The sequence below is a fragment of the Copadichromis virginalis genome, linkage group LG15 (assembly GCF_057382275.1).
Source record: "Copadichromis virginalis isolate Kocher_CV1m ecotype Utaka linkage group LG15, C_Virginalis_male_GT1.1, whole genome shotgun sequence".
Taxonomy (NCBI): Eukaryota; Metazoa; Chordata; class Actinopteri; order Cichliformes; family Cichlidae; genus Copadichromis; species Copadichromis virginalis.
The window spans coordinates 11681277-11694837 of record NC_140632.1 but is presented as its reverse complement, the minus strand read 5'-3'; the positions used below and the strand labels follow the sequence as shown (position 1 = coordinate 11694837).

General features: G+C 39.0%; 1 protein-coding gene across 1 annotated transcript; it reads right to left on the bottom strand.

Annotated features, from left to right (window-relative positions):
- Window positions 1-1659: 1659 nt before the first annotated feature.
- On the bottom strand, window positions 1660-12714 carry epm2a (EPM2A glucan phosphatase, laforin). The gene is made up of 4 exons (XM_085431914.1): window positions 12280-12714; window positions 10808-10982; window positions 5328-5572; window positions 1660-4045 (listed from the first exon to the last, which is right to left on the bottom strand). The coding sequence occupies exons 1-4, from the start codon at window positions 12524-12526 to the stop codon at window positions 3762-3764; spliced, it is 951 nt and encodes a 316-aa protein (XP_085288040.1). The 5' UTR covers window positions 12527-12714; the 3' UTR covers window positions 1660-3761.
- Between the last annotated feature and the right edge of the window lie 847 nt (window positions 12715-13561).

The following is a 13561-nucleotide window of genomic DNA, read 5'->3' as shown; positions in this document are numbered from 1 at the left end:
TTTGACTCGATTGTATGCTGATTATACTTCAATAACATCAATTTTTAAAAATATACTTTAAAGGAGGATTTCTTTAGATTCAGTACTTTTTGGTGTAAAAGGTTTTTTAATAACTATTTCCCTATAAGTTGTGACATTTATGTGTTAGAATGTGATAGATTTAGTCTGCTCTGTCATCTTCTTTGCATAATTTGAACCATGTCAGTTATAGTTATTTCAAAACCATGGCGTGACAAGAAGCATAGTGCATCAAAACTCACCAGAAACCAGTATGATCAAACACCTACAGGATTTGCCCAAACAAACCAAGACCCCAACTCTGTTACCAGCATCCTGGAGCAAACCCCTGACTGACCTGAATGTATCCTTGTGGATCCAAGCTGTTTTGACCACACATTAGGTGGGTCGTTTTAATGTTGTAGCTGATATCAGTGTATTTGACCAGAGGCGTAAACTGTGCCTGCACTCAATCAGTACTGCGTCTCAAGTCATGGATTGCCCTTTTCAAAATTCACAATGAATTAGAACTATTGAACTGATCTGAAACAGCCTGATTTCGAGCTGTTATAAAGTATTGAATTTAACACTTAATCTTTTCCAGTTTAATTTCTTTTTTCACCTGTGGCACAGCTCAGGTCATTGATAAAATTACAGGATCAGTCTGTAGTCTTTAATATCTGTCTACAGTTTAGGTGGATGTTTTATAACTCGCTGCAGGGGTGTGTTGTGAAAGTTGTCTGAAGTTCTGATTTGGATCCTTCCGGCATTACAAGAGATATCGGGGTAATTTCTCTCTTTGATACACTGCTGGGATTCAGCGTCCATGCAAACAATGATGGGATTCAGTCTTCACAGCTGGGAAGATCATTTCAAAGTACCTGAGCACAGCTAAGATATTTTGTTTTCATCTTACAGGCATTTCTCCTATTTCAGAATGTGGCGTTTTCTCCAACTAATTAGATTTCACCAGTTGTGAAAGTCTTCGATGTGTAGAAAACTTAGGATGTGAAGAAATTCAGTTTTGGCTGTTAAAAGTCAAAATATTATAATGTGTGTCCAATTAGTTTAAATACGGGCCCATCCGCTGATCTGCCTGGCCTTTTGAAGCTGTGGGGGGTATACTTAAGATTAACTGTATCCTTTAATGCTTAATTCAAGTTTACAAGGTTAAAACTGTGTTGGTGCTCATTATTTTTCACAGTTTAGCATCATATAGTAAATCCTTTTTTATTTAGTTTACATAGTGAACATGAATGCTGAGGACTGCACTGAAGTACAAAGTGTACTCTGTTAGATTTTAATTGAAGTCAGTGAACGCTATCCACCTTTTACACCAATGCATTATCAACACCAAGCCAAGAGCTTACTCACAGGGGGGAGATGTGAATGCTTAGATGTGTCTGAACATTTGAACCCAACACTAAAGGGCTGCAAAAGTCATTTTGAGGCGTTGTATACTGTGAAGTCAAGACCCTACAACATTAGAGATGGAAACTATTCATCTAAATGAATAAGCTCTTTGCAACAGTGGGTGGGGGGGGGAAGAGTTTCACACAGAACCACACTCAGGGTGGGAGGGCCACCTGCTGCTGCTAATTGGAGTGACGAGAAAGAGAGAAAAGCAGAGGACAGAAAAATGACAAACAGCATAAAGCGCAATGTGGCTCAAACTCTAAGATGATGTTACTTCTAAATGACTGCTCAGTTTTATTATTAATGTTTCAATTTACAGTAAAGATAAAATAGAAGACATTGTCGGTCTCAGTTGATCCATGAAGGCATAAAAAACAGAGGGTAAACTGCAGAAGGAAATGAAAAGCAATGATCTGTGACGCTTTCAGCATGAAGTGGATCTAGAAGACCGAGCAAAGAGAGTATATACAAGCTGATGCCATGCACAGCTATTGCAGGGCAAAATAATAGACACAACACAAGTGTTGGTGCACTGGCGGGGTTTTTTTCTTTCATTTTTTAAATGTTCTGTGTCAGTTGCAAGTCGTCTCTGCACTTGAATTTGAATGCAACTTCATGCAACAGCAAATCATATGGGGTTCAGATGCTTTGTGATCAATCATTGACAGTAATCCATTTCAATAATTACAGCATGTTTATCAGCTACTTTGATATCTAAGACACGGCAAGCCCAACACTACTAATATACTGTTCATACAATAAGATGCACACAAACATAACACATGATTTTCTGTCAAATCAATGTTGATACCTTAGAAAACAAAAAAACTGAAAATAAATATAGAAAAGCATTTTCCTTCATGTTCAGTTTTGTGAATATTTTTAGATCTTTAGAAAACCGTGATGATTCACTTTGAATAGCACAGGTGCTTAGCTCTATCCACCCACCCATCCCCGCTGATCCCCTCATAATGGTGCTGCCTTCTGCAGAGACTCACAGAAACTAATAAAAAAAGTATACAGATTTGTGCTAGAGGGAAGAAATCTTTGATATTCTAATTCACTAATTTTCTTAACAAAAACATCTTCTGAAGAAAAGCAAATGCAGCATCGTCACAATAACAGTGTAGTCAAATGTTCAGAAATGACAACAAATAATGCTCCGTGTCTTAATGGGCTGTTATGTATGCATTAAAACGGTCTAGAAGAGATGTTTTTTCTTATTCAGCAGATGATTGGAAGAGCATCTGTCAGGTAAATAAAACATGAAATGCTATCAAGCGCTCAGAGTGAGAGAGAGAACGAGCTATATTCTTTGATGCCCGAGAGCTGAGTTCCTCTCATACACACAGGGAGAGACATTATTGATATATTAGTTTTAAATTTTCATTTGTAGCTTTGGCACAGAGTCATTTTCATGCAGCATTAAGTTCCATCTCTAAAACCTGGGAAATTACAAATTTCCTTTCTGAAAAGAAAGAAGAGATTCTCAGAAATGACAAAAAAAAACAAACAAACACAAAACAACACAGAAAATGTATGTTTCTCTTAATAATTGACCTATTTCCTGCACGCAGGAAATGAGAAATATCAACCTGCATAGTTCCTGCGATTTAGTTGCAGTAAACTTTTAAAAGAGAACCTAATGTTTGCTCAAAACATCAGCTTTGTTTGTTCATTAAAACTTCGAAAAGCATTAAAAGAAAAGGCCTTTACAAGCACCCATGTGGACATGTGTATATTTTTAAAGGCTGAGTTAAGGCCCTGAATGAGGGGGAGCCAGATTTTTTTTTAAAAGCCACATCTCCTCCTGCAGCTGTCATCTCTCTCCAATCCCCTCCAACCAGATGAGCATGGGTGTATGCACGATATTCATACAGCAGAAGATTAGTCAGTGGTATAAAAAGTACCCACTGAACCGCCACACTTTGATTCCTATTAAGACTTTATAACCTTTCTGCTTTTTTTTAAGGTCCCATAACAGACTAGATGTTTTTGAAGCCTGAAAAAAGAGCCCAGTGGAGGAGCAGGAGTCGAGTACCTCTTAAGAACATTTAAAATACAATACGCCGAAAGCCTAGATGGGATTATTTGCCCAGTGACGCCAAAAACATGCTGCCTACCCCAGCTTTTAAAAGCTCACACACCAGTTGGATTGATTGACATTTCTGCTGCCAGAACACTCTCAGATACTTGGGCTGAAGTGATACATTGGATTAAAGTCGAGATACAGATTTTAATTTTTAAAATTTTGCACATCAAGAATTGTTTTGAGTTTTCAATCATTTTATTTCTCAGAAAGTCCAAAGGATTCAGCTTCAGATTTCAAGCACAAAGCCACTCGGATCTCATGTTTCAGGGTCAGACATAGATGAGCGCAGCCGGCCAAACTTTTGAAGGAAGTCTGCCTCAGCTTTGACTAAAGCTTCCTCATCGATGTACACTGCTGGTCTCCTTGCTGCTACAAAGTACTGCACCTTCCTCAGGGTCCACCCGAGGACATACATGAGCAGGCCACACACAGCTGCAGTCGACCTCCCCACTCCAGCGTTACAGTGGACATAGACTGTGTGGCCATTCTCTAGGAGACCATGAAGCAAGAATACAGCCTGAGGAAGCATCCTGATCCGGCCTGCAGAAGAAGACGGCAACTCATAAAAGAGATACTGAGTATTTGTGTATTTTTCTTATCCTACTTATTTCAATTAAAGGACTGAAACCTCTTCCCCTCTCCATAATTTCTGTCTGTACTGCAGTCTGTGGCATGCAGCAACAGGTCAGTTAATTCCTGATGGATTAAATCTTTACATTTTTTCGAGCTCAGTAATGCTCCTGTGCTGCAGGCTGTGGTTTTTATACTGACATTACTCAAACAGAAATAAACAGTGAATTTGCTGGGGGCAGTTACCTGTAGCTGTAATTACTATAGGTAAGAAAGACTGAATGCATTCCCATAGCTCAAATGTGTTTTTTAAAGTTTCTGGCCAACGAGATTGGTAATAAATGGAAAAAAAAAAACCAACAAAATTTGCTATTAAAGTGTTTGGCCACAGCATCGTGCCAGAACAGTTCCAGTGTGCTTGCAACTCTAATGGAGGGATAGATGGCCATTTTTCCAAAAGATAGTCTCTCATTTGATGTTTTGATGATGGTCATAAAGAAACATACCGAAATGCTGAAAATCCGTCATTGGTGTTCAATTAGGTAGGAATGTGATGACTTTGAGGTCATTTTCGCCCTCATCCAAGCATACAGTGGTCACTTATTCCATATGAATAGATCCTGGGACAGACCGCTCCCATCATATTGGAAATAATTCATCATGGGATAAAAATGACCTCACAGAACAAACCAGCATCTTAGACATGTACCAGTGTCTAAGATTAAGAATATACTGATAATTTATCTAATCACAACACTTTTTTCTACTTGCAGGCCACAGGTACAGTTTTTGTCCCACTGCACTCAAACAAATCTGCATCTTTATTTGTAATGAATGGTTCCTTTTATAATATCCTGCTCTGTGTAATTGCTGATGGAATATAATTGCTGATACAGGCTGTTCTCATCCCGTACTCACACTCTCAGTCATCTGTGGAAGAATTGCTATCAAATGGGCATTTCTGTCTTGATGAATGTCCAAATTAAATTGATCAAAGGCATAGGGCCTGCTTTTCTCACACATGGATTAAACCTAGACTATAAAACTTTTTTTTTCTGGACATCTTCAATTTGTTTTTCTATTACTGTCCATCGGGCTTTACCCTCCGAACAGAATTCCCAGTCTCATGTTGAACCTTTGAATAGCTCTAAGTTCATAATGTTTTAATGGGGTTAAACACACTTAAGAGGTTCTACTAGGAATTAAAAAGGGCTTTTTCTTCAACCTTGTATGACCAGAAAATCGTCCTTACCCTCAGTGCTCATGTCCGGTGTGGGCAGCCACACATACACAAGGCCACAGTCTCTGTACAAATGCATCATGGTCTCTGGGGTCATGGTTTCGTCGGGGTTACGCCGGCAGCCGTAGGAATTGTTCACCACATCCCACTCTGTCTGGAAGTTCATCACTGCAGTGATTCCCAGTTCATACTTCATCTTTACTGTCATGTGTTCCACCTGTCGAGGGCAGCTGCCCAGCCAAATACGTGGCAGCACCCTGGGGTCAATAAAAAGACGTGTACACTGATTATTTACTTGTATGTTAAAGTGATGATTATGTGCTAAATGTTCTAACCTTCTAACAAGGCATTTTCATCTCAATTTTTTTTAGATCCTACCAGCCAGACCATCCATTAAAAAACTTTCAAGTGTCACAGTCTCTAACTATGTGTTTATCAAGTATATAATATGCATAATAAAGAATAAAGAAGAATGAAATGTGAAAACACATTTAAAATCCATAAAGAGAGCCTAAAACTCTCAGTGGGTAACAAATAAAATAGGTAACACAGAGGCTGATGGACAGCGAAATAGCTAGGACTTTCAAGGTGCTCCTATAAGCAAAGCAATGATGACAGAGCTATCAGAACAAAGCTGACCATTATAGGTCAACAGTAAGCAAAAGTGGTTCACTTATGTGTCATTGTCTTACCTTCTTCACACTGTTCCTCATAGCAGTGATGCTTTATTGACCCCCTCATCCCCCTAATTTTCTTCCCGACCACTCTGGTTTGAGGCAGACTCCACTGGTGTTCATTAGCATGCATAAAGTCAGCGACTAGGACCTGACAGGCAAAACAAAGGCGACGCCTTTAATACCTGATGTCCCAGAGCAGCTCTGCAGTGGAAGTATCTGGAGCTTAACTTCACCTCTGTTTTTCTCTCCCCACAAACCTCATCATATCACAGTTTAGTGATATGTCATATGTGGATGAATTGTGTGGAGTCTTGTTGTTTCCACTGTGCCTTCCTCCCATAGTACTGGTTATGGTACAAATTCTAAATTCTAAATGCATAAATTGCCCCTCTCTATCATCCCCGTGTTGGACTGGTTACCAGTTGACAATTGCTGAGATAGGCTGGAGCCCTCCTATGACCCTTGATAAGTGGTTAAGAAAATGGATGGATGGAAGGACTCTTATTATATGAACCAAGCAGCCAATATAAACCGAAAAACAACAAGTTGTGTGTAACCGTAACCTGATTTCTTGTTACCTTTCGAATGTGTGTAGCATTTTTTCCTACTAGTTTATTTTAAAATGGAAACAAAAGATGCACTGGACGATTCTAAGAGTTTATTTTTTTCCTTTTCATGAGCTCATACACTTAGAAGTGCAGTAATATCCTATCTTATGAGAAAGATGCCTTTTTTGTCTCTGGTCTTTAGTTGTGAATCAAACTGAAAAACAAATGTCTCAATCTGTTGAAATAAAAATGATAAACATCATAAAAAAAGGCTGAGTAAGCCTTGGGCCTTCTCTCTAAATATGAGCTTGATAGATGACTTACCAGCTACAAAGTGAGTGGTCTCCCTGCGAATGTTATAATGACTTACTGCAGAGTGTGTGTAACACTTTGGGCTATATGGATGCAAGGTCTGAGAGACTAATTAAAAAAGCTATTAACAGGGAAGATACAAAGGCACAGTGCTTCCTATTGAACACAGGTCCTTGACATAAGCCTTGTAAGGTCTTTGGACACAAATTAAAACCTGATGGCACAAGCCAAGCCAGCTCATTCTTATGCAAGTTATGTGCTTGCTGCCTCAGGGGTCTGGGGCTAATTTCTGAAGTGCCTGGTATGCCATGGCACCGAGTCTGTGCCTTACAAACGGAGGGCATGCACCGGTAACTACTTGATCTCTGCCAGTTAAGACCAATATGTAGCGCTCATTGAAACATGAACATACGGTGGGAAATGATTGCGGAGATTTATTGAAATGCTAAACATACGTGGAAATACAGCATATAAGGCAGAAACAGAGTTTGGATTTTATGGATGTGGCAGCCTTTTATTCCATTCTCTGTCAAGATGATTCAAGACTGTTCCAGTTATGTGGAGATGCAGGCTCTGGGGAGGCCAATCCATGGCTGATAGTCTTTTTTTGGGTCTCTTTCTACCCAGCTATGCTTTTACTGCATTGGCAGTGTGGTTGGGATCATTTTCATGCTTAAAAATGAAGCTGCTGCTCATTAGATGCTTTCCAGATGATATTGTATGATGGATAAAAATCTGATGGTAGTTTTCTGCATTCATAATTCCATCAATGTTGATAAGATTCCCAACAACCAACAAAGAAAACCATTTCACATTTGGATCCATCACTCCACGGGACCTGTTGCCATTGACTGTAATTTGCCATATCTCAGCTTTAACGTCATTTTCCCGTCTTGATGGCCACCCTTCTATTAAGACCATCTTTAAGAAGCCTTCAGTTAACAGTAGATAGATCAACTGTTGGCCCTTGTGCATTTCTTAGGGCCTTTGACAGGTCTGTGCTGGATTTTTCTTAATACATGACTTTCAGATACTGTTCATCAGGGGTTTTTTTTTTGGTTTTTTTTTTTAATTTTGTAGGTCTTCCACTTGTTTTTTTCATCATTTTCTAATCCAGTTTCCTTAGATTTTGGAAGGAGACATACAGGACTGATTCATCCCCTGAGTTAGGTTCCCTTTTTATGGTTGAATGATTCATAGGTCAGTGTTAAGAGGCTTAACACTGACCTATGAAGACAGAAAATGTTCTGACAACAGGTGTTGGGATCTTATTTTTACACTTTATTTGACCCAAGAAAGGATAGTAACAACACTACGAGATTAACTTTCTTAATATCCATATGTTTAACAATACACTTGTACTTAAAAGTTCATCTTTTCTCACTTTCACAGTTTTAAACCATCTTGAAATCCAATGTAAGCAATGCAAGAGAATAACGTATCAGTCAAGTAACCAGCGCTGTATGAATTGCCTTAGAAATCCAAATGAATTCTGAACGATGCCATCTCCTCTCTCTTAAGAACCCAAGCAAGGTTAAGGAGGTGATAATACAACTGCTAGTGGTCTACCTTTTTTATGGGTAATCATTTTAAAAGTGACAGAGGAGTTATAACTAAATGAGGAACGGCAAGGTTAAAAAACAAAGACGAGAACCAGGCTTTGTCTGTCCTGTAAAGAATGAAGGTTTTTAAACTCAATGACTATCAGGAAGAAAGGACACGGTGACACGACTAATGCTTGAAGTACTTCGCAGAAATCTTCTCTGACGTTTTAGTGTCAGAACGGAGAAGAAATTAGGCGTTCATGGACAATACAGATGAAAGCACAAGGCTCGTTGCTGAATATGCTTAAGTTTGAAAACTGTAAGAAAAGTGTAAGAAGACAGGGTGATGCAATTCTCAAGGTTGTTCAAGTAACTATTTGGAGGCATAATTTTTAAGACACATGCCACATAGTGATAATATCCAAGGCTCAGTTTCCAGCAGAGGAACCTCCCACCTTCTTCTTTTTGGCCTTGTTTTGGTCTCTCTTAAAACTGCAGACCGACAAAAGAAGGCAACATTACCAAAACTTAATTCTGAAATAAAGAAACAATCATATAGATATTAATTCCCCCCAGAGGAGCTAACTAATTTTTATAGCATTATTAGGCAAATATTGCAGAAAAGATTCAAAAATCATTGCATTTCATTATTACGTCTATGCATGTGTGTGCGCGTATCTGGCTGAAGAGGAAGTGTGGTGTTGGGAGTGAGCGGTGGTGTGGATCTCCATTTGTATATACTCCAGGCTACAACACGAGTAGCAATCTGGAAGTTTTAGACATGGTGTAAAGAATATATTAATGTCCAAATGGCTAAAAATCACAAAGAACCCCCCAAAGGAATACTTCTATATTTCTGAGAAGATTTTTTTATCCACTTACTTGCAGAGAGTTTGCAGAGCAAATATATAAATCATTCCCACGTCTGTATATTAAACATGGAGCTACTTTCAGTGAGGTGAGACTTGTTTGAAACGCAGATGGACCACAAGTGACTCTCAGGCTCTGTCTGAGGGTAACAAGATGTGCGTACTAGCACCTCTACACCTCAGGTTATTAAGTTATAAACTACACCCTATTTTCCACTAGGTTGCCAGATTGACTTTGCTATCCTTTTTTTTCTTTACTGCTGGCTTGAGCTGGCTTTTGCCTCATGAGGTATATAGTTGGATCAACATTTGCTGTCATCCCAATAACACCATTTTCAGAGAAGGAAGCTCCGTATCAAAAGGGTCTGGGGCGCTAAACTAACCTACCTGCAGCCCAGACCTGTCACCCACTGACAACCATGAAAGTATCCAACAGGCTTGTTCTTTAGCTCCTCAGACAGGAACCTGTTAATTGTTCTCACCTTATGCTTAAAGACAAAGGAGGTGTTTGCGGTTAGAGCTCCTCAGAAGTGGAATGACCTGAGGAAATACGCATCGCCTCATCTGTGTCTTCTTTAAATCACTCCATTCATATTGTGAGGCTTGTTTTTTTAAATTTTGTTTGACCATCTTCTAATATAGATTCAGAGTTTTTGTCACTCTAAGCTCAACTTATATCGTTAGTTTTTATGTCAACCATATAATTACAGTGGAATCACATTGCTTCTTAATCTTAGTTTGACGTTGCACTTGAGTCATGAGGGTTATTTTAATAGAAATGCCCATTTTTGTGCTTTACAAATAAAATGTATTATTAATTTCAAAGCTGTTCCAGTTGATTTCTCAGATGTAACAATTATAGAGAAAAGATGCAACACAGAGTAAAGGAAATGTGTTGCAAAATGGTGATTAAAGAGCTATTTATTAGATGGACCAGTTGTGTCCATCTGACCTTATTGCTAGCATACTTCGCCTTTACTTCAACATCTGTGCTCTTCCTCTTTGTCACCAGATTGGCAGCCCCATATTCACCATCCTTTGTCCAATACGCACACTATCCCTCGTCTGCTCACGTCCAAACCACCTCAGCCTTGCCTCTCTAGCTTTGTGTTCAAACTGCTTAACCAGAGCTGACCCTCTGATATACTGATTTCGACTTCTGTCCATCCTGGTCACTCTTAATGAAAATCTTAGTATCTTCGTCTTTGCCACCTCCAGCTTGGCCTCCTGTCAATCTGTCAGAGCGACCATCTCTAAACCATACATCACAGCAGGTCTCACTACCATCCTTTAAATGTTCCCTTTCAGTCTCGCTGCTATCCTTCTATCACAAATCACAAACCTCAATCACCAAAACAAATAAATAAAATAAAACCAGCCTTTCCTAACCCACTGAACTGTGATCATCATAGAATTACTTAGTAAAAGTGCAAAAAACTGTCTTTACATACCGAAATTTTAAGAAGTGTACGAACGCATAACACTGCAAATTATCCTATGATTAGAACATCATGTAGAAAGCGTGTATATGTACTGTATTACCTGGAGAAATGCATGGCCTTCTGACCAGCCACACTGAAGTAAAAGTTGGTGGTGTGCCTCATCTCATCTGTGTGCCCCGTTTCTTCTATCCAGTGGCCGATCGGGTGGCAGTACACGCCATCCACCACATTCTTATCATCATATGTACACCATCTGTCATGGCTCGGCCCGCTTCCTGGTGACAATGATGTCAAGCACGTTAATGCATATAAATCAGGGACGTCAAACTGATTTTCCACGGTGTGTCACATGCGGCCCAGATCTCGAGTGTAAAGTGTAAAGAGGTTAAACTACACATTTAGCTGAGATGTCTTGAAATAAGAAACAGATTTCAACAGTATTTCTCAGTTTTTCTACATGATAAAGAGATGGTGTTGTAGTAAACGAAGAAGAAATGTGTCAGCATGATTTAAACTGTATGACAAAAATATGTCAAATTACATAAAAATAGAAATGAGTTTCAGTTTTCTGGGCCCACTGTAAAAAGCATACATTTCTATAGTGATTGTAAAAAAACAAACAAAAAACAGGCACTTTTCTGTTATTTAACTGTTAAATAACTTAATTTCTGTGATGCACTATAAATAGCCACTGGGGGGAATTCTTTATCAACAGGAGAAGTTGTAAAACTTCTTATATTCTAAAGCTATCCAGTGTGGCAGATTGGAGTAATCCCTGGGACGGGGGCTGATTCTGGCCTCAGGGCCTTATGTTTGACACCCTTGTTATAAACTGTCCAACCATCGGCGTAACTTTGTGCTGAACATTGGGGGGGGGGGGGGGGTCAAGATCTATGTCTAAATAAATAAATAAATTCCTAGATGATTAAACATGTAACTATTTTGCTGGTAATACCTGAAATGCGTAAAGAAAATCAACAGCCTATTTATGCAAGATAATTCATAATTTTATTTGGGGGGGGGTATATTGGTTGGGTCTGATTATTGGGGGGGTCATAACCCCCCTTACCCCCCTGGAAATTACGCCCCTGTGTCCAACAGTAGGACCATATGACTAATTTCAAATGAGAAATATCCATTTATCCATCCTACCTGTTAAAGAAACTTTCAGAGGAATCCAGTATTGCATTACTGTGCATTCATTCCTGGGTGCAGATGATGAAGTATAAATGCTGAACTCTATCTGTAAACCGTTATATTCACATGCTGAATTTCAACTGTTAATTTAAACTAAAAGACTCAATAGTTTTTTCGGATGTTTTTCAGAAATTTTAAACTTTTTTAGGTTTGCAGATTCAATGCAATTTGTTAGCCACTGAACATTTAGTGTCACTTACCGCCATCATGTGGCACTATGAAAACATTGCACAATAGCAACCAAACATGGCGCAGTCATATTTATGTCTCTCCCCGCTAACCTTACAGTAATTACAGCAAATCTGTGAGACGTCTGGAAAACCGTCTACATGTGAACCAGATGTGATGCGCATTAAACCAGAAGTGCACAGGTACCTTCCCAGATAAAGGTGCCTCTGACTCTTTGGATGAACTTGAACCACAGTGTGTCTCTGTGGGGCTCGGCCAGGTGCACCTCACCGATCCACAGACACGGTTCTGCGGGTGACGGGAGTTTCTGTATGGCTTTCATCCGAACCGCTCTGTTCGGGTCCCAGTTCCCCATTTCAGCACGCGAACCCAAAACAAAGACGTCGACCTCCGAGGACTCCGGAGTGAGAATGACGCCGAATCTAAATAACATGACCGCAGGCTTGCCTAAATCTGTTCAGCCGATTATGGTATGGCGACCTTATGGGTTATTATGGCTTATAATGTTATAGCAGCTATTGCGTTACATTCGCGACGGTGTGACTGTATGGTGTAGCCTAAAAATAACCGGGTGTAGTTGGACAGTTCAGTTTGCAGCAAAGACAAGAAAAAGAGAATGAGGTCCCACTCTGCCAGGATTATCGGGCACCTTGCAGAAGCCACGTAAGACTGGACGGCTCAAAGTACTGCGCTTCAGAAAACGCATTACTCTGTGGGCAGCATCTACTCTTAAGGGAAAAGTATTGTATTTTCAATACATTCATTTTCTTTTCTTTGTTTTTTGTTTTTAACGTACTTCTGTAGTGCAATAAAAAAAGGAAGCGTGACAGATGGATAACATTTATTGCTTTATAAATAACTGGACACCAATAACTTGAGTTTATTATATAATATTATATTACAGTGCATTTCTAACTACTGTAGGCAGCAAACAATACTTTTAACTAAAGATTTTTAGAATTTGAAAGAAAGGCAGACGTGAAGTGCGAAAGTGAGATCAGAGGTCAAATGTGACATGATTTTTTTTTTGCAAACTATAACGTGATATTTAGAATACCCAGATACCAGTATAATTTTCTAATTGTGGCATTTGAATTTTAAGTACAGCTTTAAAAACAAAAGAACAGGTACAAAAAAAGCACAAAGTAATGTGATATTTAAAAACATTATTTAGAATAGGATTCCCTCTATGCTTGTAGTTTGTCAACACGAACAATGGCAGTGAGAAACGTAGTTTTAAATAGCTATACGTAGCTTTATCATCACTTTGGCCTTCAGATCAGCTGTTGACCTAGAACAAGCCAGAGGTCAAACTTGACACAATATTTAACATTTTTATATAGTACATTTTATGTGTAGACAAAACCACCACACTGGTAATGGTATCTAAGTTCTCAGGGGTTTTTTTGTCAATTTTTAATCCATAAATTATTAAGTTGACCTTCAACTTTGGTGGATATTTATTGTG

Excerpts from the sequence above, each read along its gene's own strand:
- epm2a (XM_085431914.1), bottom strand. The coding sequence starts at position 12,526 with ATGTTATTTAGATTCGGCGTCATTCTCACTCCGGAGTCCTCGGAGGTC. Across the intron at positions 5,573-10,807 it reads AAGGCCATGCATTTCTCCAG|GGTGCTGCCACGTATTTGGC; the intron begins GTAATACAGTAC and ends TATTGACCCCAG. Across the intron at positions 4,046-5,327 it reads ACCGGACATGAGCACTGAGG|GCCGGATCAGGATGCTTCCT; the intron begins GTAAGGACGATT and ends CTTCTTCTGCAG.